We start from the raw sequence: 11,280 nt of genomic DNA, 5'->3' as shown, positions 1-11,280 counted from the left end.
ACTGAAATCAAGGTAGGCTATATCCACTGAGTTCCCTTCATCTACCAGGCTTGTAATTCTGTCAAAAAATTACTACCTCACAGGGTTGTTGTGAGGATAAAATGGGGAGGGAGAGAATTATGAACTCCTTGGAGGAAAAGGTGGGATATAAACGTAATTAATAAAGAAATAAACTCTTGTGTGGCAAGATGAGCAACCTAACTTAACTTGGAAGGTTAGAGTTCAATGAGCAGCAGTAGTGGTTCGAATGTCAGGCTCAGAGCTGGGAGAGCTGGGTTCGAATCCCTGCCACTCATCCTTGAAGCTCACTGGGTGCTCTGAGTGCCAAAGGTTCAACACCACTGCTCTAGAGCAATTGCCTTCAATGGCTTGAAATAAGAACCAAGAGTACCCACTATTTAAAAACGTGACCAGAAAACGGGGGTGAGGGGGGTTGTGCAGAGAGGGGGCTGCTATCCGTGAAAGGCTCTGGCTGCCTTTCTTGAAAATGCTCCGGCCAGGTCAAGTTGATTTCCCAAGGTGGCTGGCTTTGCACCAAAAGCAATGTGTAATCACATCTGGCTTTCTTCCTGCCTCAGCCAAAAGCAACTTCCTGTGTTCGTCTCAACCTACATGGCTTAACAGCCGTGCTCAGTTTTTCTCCCTCTTGCAGTGATACGGATTCACATGACTCTGCAACAAAGCTATTTACCAAACCAAAGAAGCCTAGAAGAGCATAGAATGTGGCCTTGGAGGAAGGAAGACCCCTCTGTGCTTGTGTGTGAGTCCGACACTGTGGAAAAAGGGGGGTCATATTTCCTAGAAGTGATGAACAGGATCTAGGAGCCACTATGTAAGACGAGCCCAGTATTTGGATCTGGCCAGGGACTCACCTAGTCTTGCATCCTGTCACAGCCACGCGCTCCTCACCTGTGATTCCCAAACAGTGGCATTCAGAGGCGATTGGAGACTCTGCTGCTCTTAGGATATGTGGTTCCAGTGGCGTAGGAAGGGGGGGTGCAGACGGCCCCAGGTGTCATCACTGAGAGGGGTGATGGCACACCGTGGGGGCGGCACTTACCGCGGGGCCTGGCCGGCAGCGCCCCTGAGCCACGCGTCTCTCCTGGGAGTGGCGTGGGGGCGTGAGCACCTGCAGGCTCCACGCTGCCCGAAACGGCAGCGTGGGGCTTGCTTCTGCCAGGCAGACTCCGCAGAGGCTCCACGCAGTGTGCTCTGCTCCGGGCACCCAAGCAGCTAGCTACGCCACTGTGTGGTTCCAGCCACAAATGCAACCTGAGCATAGGGTGGAGAGGCTTGCAGTATGAACACCCCAATAAATCTTGCTTCCAGTTCTCGCTATGCAGAACTGGCAAAACTGACATATAAGCTACGGGACAAGGATAACGGTGATTTGAAGATGAATGGGAACCCTTTACAAAGTATTTGAAGACGCAAGAAAGCGAACTGGACTCCTTGGCTGGCTTTGAATAAACATTCACAAACTTTTTATTGATAACCATCAGCTAAATAGTTTGAGGATCTCTACAACTGTGTAACATGCAGAAAACAGCATTCTTAGAGAAATCAAAGACTGGAACTGAGGGAAGCCGGGTGGGGTGGGGTGGGGTGGGGGTTGTGTGGGATGGTAGGGGGAAGGAGGAAAAATGGGGGGGGGATAAGGATGATATGTTTCTGGATAATATGTTTTGTTTTAATTTTGAATAAAAAAATTAAAAATAAATGAATCTTGCTTCCCCAGTTTGGGTCCAGCACAGAGCAAGGCGAGGGCTTACTAGGATAGCTCAGTTGGTAGAGATCTCAGGGACGTGGGTTCAAGCCCCACTTTGGGGGGAAGAGTCCTTCATTGCAGGGGGTTGGACTAGATGGCCCTCGGGGTCCCTTCCAACTCTGCCATTCCATGATTCTTTGTTTTTCTGGGCAAGTCCCTGCAGGCAGGCATCCCGTGGTCAATGAGCTTTGGTCAAGTCAGGCGGAGACAGACCCAGATTGCCACAGGTTTTGGGGCGAGGGGCCCAGAGTGGGCAGGGGCTGTCAGGAAGATAGAAGCAGGTCTATTGCAGTGGTTCTGAAACTGTTTACTCTGGGCTAGACTTTCAGAAGAAAAAATTGTTCACATTGTTGCAGGCAAACATGCTGTACAGTGGTACCTTGGGGTACATATGCTTCAGGTTACAGACTCCGCTAACCCAGAAATAGTGCTTCAGGTTAAGAACTGTGCTTCAGGATGAGAACAGAAATCGTGGTCTGGCGGCACGGTGGCAGCAGGAGGCCCCATTATTTAAAGTGGTACCTCAGGTTAAGAACAGTTTCAGGTTAAGAACGGACCTCCAGAATGAATTAAGTTCTTAATCCGAGGTACCACTGTAGTTCCTGGGTCTTGCCAATAAAACTCAGGAGCCAGGAGGAGATCAGAGTCCAACGATTTTATTACTTTCCAAGCAGTAGGTTCAGCAGAATCACTTCCACAAAGACTGAACCCCACCCCCCAAACACCGGGGGGGGGGGGGGAGGTTACTTACAGGTTTCTTACACAAAGCATCAAAATTTCCTCCAATCATATGCATAGAAACATTTCTCATTCCCTCATTCAAGGAAGCAAACTAGCTGTTGTTAACCAAAAACTCATTTAGATACATTTCACTTTAGCGCGCCATTCGCTGACATAGCTTTAATTCACCGTGCCTGCGTGGCCTTCGCATAAATACATTTTGTTGCAACAGCTATTGTGCTTTGTATTGCGTGTGCTGTGAACCTGCGTGTATAGCAACTTGTGTTCTTGCGCTGAGAGTAAAGGCTTTCTCAGCAGTTTCATAAAGCGATAGAACTGTCTTTTGAGGCCCGCGAGATCAGAAAAGAAAGACTTGGAAAAGGAAAGGGGCAACGACTAGCTATGCTTGATTTGTAATATGATCATGGGACATCCAGAAAGTATAAAACAATGCAGCTACACAAGAATATGAATTATTCCCAAAATATAATTACAAACAACAAGCCTCTTACATATGTATCTTAAGGATACCCTCTAACACTTCAAAGCCAAAATCTGGGACGCCATCTTCCTGTTTTTTATCGAGAGAGCATGTTGGCTATTTTGGTCGCTGTGATCTCGTGTGATTTCACACTGTGCCCCCCCCCATTAAAGCACTTTTTGGGGCACGGCACCCCAAAATGTGCATTTTAAGGCAAGATCGCAGCCCTGAAAAAAGCACTTTATTGGGGGAGGGGAATTGTGCTGTGAAATTGTGTGAGATCACAACAACCAAAATGGCCACTGTTCCCTCACCAGAGAAAAACAGGATATCCCAGTTTTCCCAGGACACTTGTGGAGTATGCCTTAAGTATGTATACAAACTCAAGGAAAGGTGTGAGCCTTTGTGGTACAATGAAGGATGACAAATCACACTTGTGGGGGGAGGGGCTAACAAAATAAAATTGGCAGAAGGTTTGGAGCATAAAGACTCTTTGCAACCGATCTGTACAACTTTATTATTTGCACAGCTAAAAATGAAAGCAAGACTTCCTTGACTTTAAAGAACAGCCAGGGTTAGCATAAATTGTGTCTTGCCTTCTGTGCAAACGGTTGTCTGTGGTAGGAACTCACCTGTGTTATTTGGGAGTTTTTTTAATGCATTTCCTAAACTCTGCCTTCTGGGCTAGAGTGGGATGTTTGACTCAATGTTTACATGATGTTGTATTATGTTGTAAGAATTTTTTAAAAGAAAAAGAAATAAGATTAATATCATTTCTTTAAATTGAATAATCTATTAAGCCCAAGAACCATAAGTAAAGTGGCTGGGTTGGTATTTATAATGTCATTTTTATTTGAATATTTCCACCATTTGTTTTTGCTTTTGCTTCAGTGTATCAATACTGAAAAGCCTAATGAAAAGATTAAAGGGAAAATTAAACGGAACAGGAGAAATGAAACATTTACATTCCAAATAAATGCACAATGGTGAAAACATGTCATTTATTGGGACAGAGTGATTTTTCAGCTGTTGTTAAAAGTTGCAAAACAATGAAGCACGGGATGGAGCGATGGAGAAATTTCAGAAACAACAATCTGATATGATGGAGAACAGCAACAACCAGGGAAAGAAAGACATAACATCTTACGAGGACAGGAAGAAACACCACGGACAAAATAATTCCCACACACAGCAAGAACAAGGATATAGTTTGAATTCCTCACTTGTAGTTTTATAAATCATTTAGTCAACACAAATAGAAGTTTGTATTGGAATTCTACCCAATATTGATCCAGAGAAATTCCAGTGCATAGTTAGCAGAGTAAAAACTTAAACATGTTGCAGGATTCCCCCAAAAATAGACCAGAGACAATGAATATTTCATCCAGCAGACCTTTACTGCTACTGAAGGCAGATGAGCATCATGGTCACAAATCCAACACATTGAGGATTGGCACAGTCAATAAGAAATCCACTTGCAGACTTCAACTTACAATAACCTATAACAATTCTAAACCTTCCTTCCAGTAGCACCTTAAAGACCAACTAAGTTAGTTCTTGGTATGAGCTTTCGTGTGCATGCACACTTCTTCAGATACACTGAAACAGAAGTTGCCAGATCCTTCTATATAGTGAGAAGGTGGGGAGGGGTATTACTCAGAAGGGTGGTGGGAATGGGAGATTGGCAGATAGCTGAGATGAGCCTGTTGACGACTCTTAACGACTGTAATAGGTCTTACAGGAAAAGGCAAGGGGTGAGAAGGTACCACTCTTTCCAGTCTAAGCTGCTGAATTGCAACTCATTACCAAACTTAAAACCATGGAGAGACCTGGTCTGAACAGAGACATTGGATTCTTATCTCATTATACATGACTAAGCCATTTCTCACCTTCTCACCCCTTGCCTTTTCCTGTAAGACCTATTGCAGTCGTTAAGAGTCGTCAACAGGCTCATCCCAGCTATCTGCCAATCTCCCATTCCCACCACCCTTCTGAGTAACACCCCTCCCCACCTTCTCACTATATAGAAGGATCTGGCAACTTCTGTTTCAGTGTATCTGAAGAAGTGTGCATGCACACGAAAGCTCATACCAAGAACTAACTTAGTTGGTCTTTAAGGTGCTACTGGAAGGAATTTTTTTATTTTGACTATGGCAGACCAACACGGCTACCTATCTGTAAGTCTAAACCTTAACACTAAGCATACTATGTACAGAACAGCACACTAGAAGGAAAAGAAAGAGAAAGAGAATCTCAGGCTCCTTCTGGCCTCAACTTTTATAGAAAGAAAAGAAAACAGAACCAGTTTAAGGCAGCTGGACTCGGCTTCTCTGAAGGAATAACCCAAACATCATGAACCTTCTGCTTGTTTCTTTCACACAGAGAAGCTCCCAGAACCTTCTTGAATTAAATAGAATAGGAAAGATCTTTCTGCACTAAGAAAATGCAAACTGACAGTTATTAATATTGCAGTTGTTGTATAAGGGAAAGTAATGGAAAGTAATAAGATTTTGGAATGCAGAAATAAAGAAAATAATCAAGCCATCAATTCTAGCATACGGGGGGGGGGCACTATCTAAATTGTATGACCCAGTATTTGAACGATTGGTATTAATAATTGTATTATAAATTGGTATTGTTATAATGAGGCTATTATTGGATAGTAATTGAAAACTAATAAAAATTATTATTAAGAAAAGAAAAGAAAGCGGTGGTGGGCAAACATATCTCCATCCTTGATTCCCGACTCCTCACTGCCGATATTACAAAATGTTACAGCAAGAGCTAGAGCTGTCCTTTTTGAATTGTTCTTCGGTGTACAGTGGTGTTCTGCCATTGAGTGCCACCAAGCCATCAATCATCTCAATGAGCTCCTTCACCTGATTCCGCTTTTCTTCTTCATCAGCCACATTGTTAAAAGCAATCAATCGTCCTTCAGACATCTCAGTCAGATCCTTCAGGTGCCCCTCAGCGCCTCGTATGAACTCATTTATAGTTAAATGATTCTTATCTAACTCATCTTTATAGGTGAATAAAAGAATCAGATAGTTCTTTCCTTCAACCTTGAAGAGCTTTTTCACTTCCTGAAATGTTTCCTGGTCCTCCTTTGTGATCTTTCCCGCTTTTATCACGACGAGGATGGCATGAGCTCCAGGAGAGACCAGATCAACGCACTTCTTCAACTCTTCTCGTGTGAAGCGTTTCTTATATGCTGTGTCAAAGAACCCAGGTGTGTCAACAACAACAATTGTCCTGCCATCTACAGTGGCTTCTCTTCCTTCGCAGTCCTTGGTTGTTGAATCAATATTGGATGTGCTTCTAAATTTCTCAGCCCCCAGGATGGTGTTTCCTGTTGCGCTCTTCCCAGATCCAGTTTTGCCAATGAGCAGAATTCTCAATTCTTTGTCTGTTCTGGCTAAATAAGAGATAAAAAATACCATATCAACAAAGTTCCTGAGACTAACACACACACAAAAGTCTTACAAATGTTTCATAGGTGTGCTACTTATTAGTTACCTAATTTGTTTTACAAGAAAGGCGATTCTGACTAAATGTCAAGAAGAACTTTCTGGTGCCAACAGCATCAGACTTTCCTTCCGTGGAGGTTTTTAAGCAGAGGTTGGCTAGCCATGTGCCACGGGTGCGGTAGTTGCGATTCCTGCATTGCAGGGGATCAGACTAGATTAATAAACAACTACCTGACTTTTAGGGACGCCGGTGGTGCTGTGGTCTATACCACTGAGCCTCTTGAGCTTGCCAACCAGAAAGTGGGTGGTTCGAATACCCGCAACAGGGTGAGCTCCCATCACTCAGTCCCTGCTCCTGCCAACCTAGCAGTTCGAAAGCACGTCAAAGTGCAAGTAGAAAAATAGGTACTGCTCCAGCGGGAAGGTAAACAGCGTTTCCGTGAGCTGCTCTGGTTCGCCAGAAGCGGCTTAGTCATGCTGGCCACATGACCCAGAAGCTGTCTGCGTGTCTGTGGACAAACGCTGGCTCCCTCAGCCTATAGAGTGAGATGTACATGCAACTCCAGAGTCATCCATGACTGGACCTAATGGTCAGGAGTACCTTTACCTTTACCTGACTTTTAGAAGGCGGCTGGGGAGCCCCGGCCAAATGGGCAGGGTATAAGTAATATTATTATTATTATTATTATTATTATTATTATTATTATTATTAGACCCTTGGGGTCCCTTCCAACTTTGCAGTGCTGTGATTCTATTGAAGCTACAGCGGAACCTCTGTTTTTGAACGTCTCCGTTGACAAGCATTTCGGAACTCGGACGCCGTAAACCTGGAAGGAAATGCTTCGGTTTTCAAACACTTTTCGGAAGTTGAACATGACGCGCAGCTTCCATTTTGAGTTTCCATATTGTGTTGAGGCTTCGGTATTGAGTTTTCAGTTTTCAAACATTTCAAGACTCAAACGGTCTTCTGGAACGGATTACGTTCGAAAACCGAGGTTCCACCGTACAAGGGAAATTTCCTACTCCTATTTCTCTTGCCAGTTGAGGGCGCACAGGAAATGTGTTGTGGTGTTTCTTTCCAGTGGGCACCCTGACCACAGTTTCTACCCTCAGCATGATCTAAGGAGAAGACCTGTTTGTGGCCACCTTGAAGTCATAAGCAAACCATGCAGCATTTGCTTTGCTACCTCAGGATGGTCAGTATCAGGAAAAGACTCACCTTTGGCCATGCTGCCTGTTGCAGAAAGATACGCTGCCATCAAGGTTCACAGCGGTCCAGAAATCCTGCATTCAAAACACCAAAAGTCATTTGCAGAACTCCTGGGGGACTCTCAGTGTTGGAAACTCAGTTTCTCTGCATGGTCTTTCCTGCTACTGGAGTCCTTAGTCAAAAACAAAGTTTGGGGAATACGTAAATTGGTCATCTCTGATACTTAAGACTGGTAGCTAAGGAAGCAACATTCAATGAGCTAAAGGTTGCTGGCCCTCTACCTTGGCTCCAGTGAAAACAAATGAACTCCTTGTGAGGGATCTAAGTCCAAAAGGGAACCATAGAAACTGGAAAAACCAAAACTTAGAGGTCCTTCCATTCCCACTTACTGTACAAGGCAAGAACGACTGCAGATAAGCTCAGTTCTGGGTAAACATGGCTACAAATCAAACTCTAAACTGAATGACTTCGCCTGAGAACGCCCCTTCTACATTCTAGCCACACCGAAGAGGGAGCAAGCTTGTTTTCTATTTCTCCGGAGGGCAGGACCCAAACCAGGGGATTTGATTTACAACAAAGGAGATTCTGACTAAGTCTGAGAGGAACTTTCTGAAGGCAAGAACTGTTTGATGGTAAACAGACTCCCTCAGAAGGTGGTGCAATCTCCTTCCTTGTAGGTTTTTAAACAGGCTGGGTGGCCATCTGTCATGGATTCTTTAGATGTGATTCCTGCGTTGTGGGGGTTGGACTAGATGGTCTTGTGGGAATGTTCAGGGAGGCAGGAGAGAATATATTGTTTATTAATATCCTTCCTAACTTGTGCTATCAAGTTTCTTCACTTAGCAGAGTGCAGTCCGCTTCTGACGCAGCTGGTTGCAAACTCATGCGAGTTTCTTAAAACAATAAGCAATTCAGTCCGGCTAGCCCAGATTGAAATGTGTTCTAATATTTTCCTGGTAAGACCCCTTGAATCCCTCCTAAAAGAATAAAGACACCACAGTCTTATTCATAAGTAACGAAAAGTAGTTTTACTTATGATCAGGCCAAGCACAGTGTGATCCCTGAAGGCAGGCTTAAGGCTTAAAGTTACAAACATGTACAAACAGGTTTACCCCATATGGGAGATGACCTGGGGAACTGCTATGGCAGCCAGCAGTCCAGTCCAGGTGAGGCAGGAAGCAGGCAGGACAAAAAGGGGAGGAAAGAGAAAGGTGGCAGGCTGACTTGGCCTTTTACCAGGTCTGGAAAGGTCATGCCTATCCACTGGTCACATGCAAGGAAGGATGCTCCAGGCCAGGAGGAACAGGAAGTTTCGACTGGCTGAACCAAACATTCCCTTGCATGTCCACTCTAGCAAAACAAGGAATGTTGAAATCAATGGAAAATGTAAGGAGCCATATTACGGATTGGTTGCAATACCATCTGTTTAAGATGGTTTTTCGGACCAAAGCTCACAATTCAAAAAAGAACTTCTATGAAAGAAAGAGAAACTTTTGTTTAAAATGTATAATCTGTTATTAGACTGGGAAACAAAAGACAAGTCCTTTCTGTTGGGGATAATTCAGACTGAAATTCCCAGGTTCAGAAAAGGTTATTTATGTATGTTACTACTGCGGCCCGTATTTTGTTAGCCCCAAAATGGAAAATGAGTGAGGTCCCAACCAAAGAAGAACAGCAACTGAAGTTGACTGAATATGCACAGCTTGCAGACTCAAGATATAGAATAAGAGAACAAGAAGAAAATGTGTTTAAAGAAGATTGGGAAATGTTTATTGAATATATGGAAAATAATTGTGCACAGCTGAAAACACTGGCAGCATTAAGATAAATTCAGCAGTGTAAATAAGTCTGGATGGATGCAATAATGGAATACTGATTGGTATAGTTTTTGTAAAATATGCAGGGATTTATGAGATGTAAAATGAACCATGGAAAGAGAAGAAGGGAAGTCATTGCTATTTTAAGGATGTAAAATGAGTATTTTCAATTGTAAAACAGAAAATTTAATAAAAATTATATAAAAAGAGAAAGGGGAGAATCCTTGGCATGGATTGTGCCCCCCCTTTTCCCCTCCGTTTTAGAGCATCACCCAGGAGGGCAGACTTTGCCTCCAACCACCAACCGCCCCTTAAAAACCAAGTGCAGAAGGCGCATTGTGGAATTTGCAAAACATTCCCCCCACCCCACCCTCCATTTCCTCCTGCAGGAGGGATCCCCACCTCTGCTTAATTCCACCAGAACAGAGGGGTGTTTTCACTACCTTGACTTCTGCTGGGCAGTTTTCTCAGCCTGCAGGTGTTGCTGGACTGGCTGTTTTTCTCTGCAACTTCTGGCAGCCTCTGACTCTCCCCGTCCCTCTCAGAGTTCTGAATATGACGCAGGTTTTGAGTGCACAGTAATAGCCGAATGTTGGACATATGGAAAGTGAAAGTCTTTTCTTCTCACTTGATTTATCCAGTTACCCATCTGTAAAAGGGGACCAAAAGAGCATCAAAAGAGCCCGGCTGATGGATCAGGCAAAAGACAGACCTGGAAACCAGGTGCCCCGACAGGGAGCTCACAAGCAAGACATAAGCACAATGGCCTCATCCACACTTGTGATTCTCAGCAGCTAGGGGTTTTCTTGTGTGTGTGTTTGTGGCTGATTAGCTGCTCTCCCTGTGCAAACGTCAGAGGGGGCAGGGCTTCTGTTGAGTCAGGTGATTAGCTGTGGGAGGAGCTTATCAGAGCTTGCAGGGCAGCAGCTGAAGGAGGAGCAAAAGTGTTTTCTTGTGTGTGTGTTTCTTTGTGGCTGATTAGCTGCTCTCCCTGTGCAAGTTTGATCCATCTTTTAGATTTAGGGGAGCTAGTCTCAAACGTTTGTTGGGGGAGACCTAGGGTTTTTTTGGGGGGGTTATTTGTCCTGTCTTCACGCTTTTTATGATGGAGGACCGCTGTAGCCACCCCCAACGACACGTTCTCAAGATGGAGGGTGAGGGAACAGCTGCAGTCGCCTGCGGTTCCTGCGCCATGTTTGCCATCTTGCCAAAGGTTGCAGGCAGCTTCACCTGCAGCAATTGCATGTTGATTGCCCTCTTAAAAGACAAAATCCAGCAACTGGAGGAACGTGTAGCTACGCTCCAAAGAATTAGAGAGCTGGAACTCTTCCTGGAAGCAACAGAGAACACCGTCTCCACCAGGTGGAGACAGGGGACACCCCTGAGAAGGAGGCTAGTTCACCAACACAGGAGCCAGATATATGGAGAAACGTGACTCCAAGAAGTAGGAGGCCCAGGGTTCGCTCTGATTGTTTAGAAATACACAATCGCTTTGAGGTCCTCTCCCCTAGCATGGAAGACGAAGAGCAGACTCCATTTGAGGATCTCTCCCTCATTACAGTCGACCAGGTATATGAAGACGAGCAGCAAAGTCAGTCTTCATGGAATGTGCAGGCGACCTTGGAACAGACAGCTCACGGAAGAACCCAGACCAAACCTAAGAGGAGGCGTGTAGTGGTGATAGGGGATTCCCTACTGAGGGGAACAGAAGCAGTGTTCTGTGGGCCTGACAAGATGTCTCGGGAAGTGTGCTGTCTCCCCGGGGCTAAGATCTAAGACGTAACTGAACGACTGCAAGGAATCATAAAACCCACTGA

General features: G+C 44.6%; 1 protein-coding gene across 2 annotated transcripts; it reads right to left on the bottom strand.

The window, feature by feature from the left end:
- Window positions 1-3,956: 3,956 nt before the first annotated feature.
- LOC308569701 (GTPase IMAP family member 9-like) lies at window positions 3,957-10,044 on the bottom strand. 2 transcript variants are annotated; one of them, XM_081163947.1, is made up of 4 exons: window positions 9,907-10,044; window positions 7,656-7,720; window positions 5,159-6,384; window positions 3,957-4,485 (listed from the first exon to the last, which is right to left on the bottom strand). In XM_081163947.1, exons 2-3 carry the CDS (start codon window positions 7,693-7,695, stop codon window positions 5,732-5,734), a joined length of 693 nt encoding a protein of 230 aa, XP_081020073.1. In that variant the 5' UTR covers window positions 7,696-7,720; window positions 9,907-10,044; the 3' UTR covers window positions 3,957-4,485; window positions 5,159-5,731. The 2 variants fall into 2 exon arrangements, with proteins under 2 accessions (XP_081020073.1, XP_081020074.1); XM_081163948.1 differs by having other exon boundaries at window positions 9,866-10,002.
- Between the last annotated feature and the right edge of the window lie 1,236 nt (window positions 10,045-11,280).

Source organism: Podarcis bocagei, assembly GCF_964188305.1.
Source record: "Podarcis bocagei genome assembly, chromosome: 12".
Taxonomy (NCBI): domain Eukaryota; kingdom Metazoa; phylum Chordata; class Lepidosauria; order Squamata; family Lacertidae; genus Podarcis; species Podarcis bocagei.
This window is presented reverse-complemented; position numbering and strand designations above follow the sequence as displayed.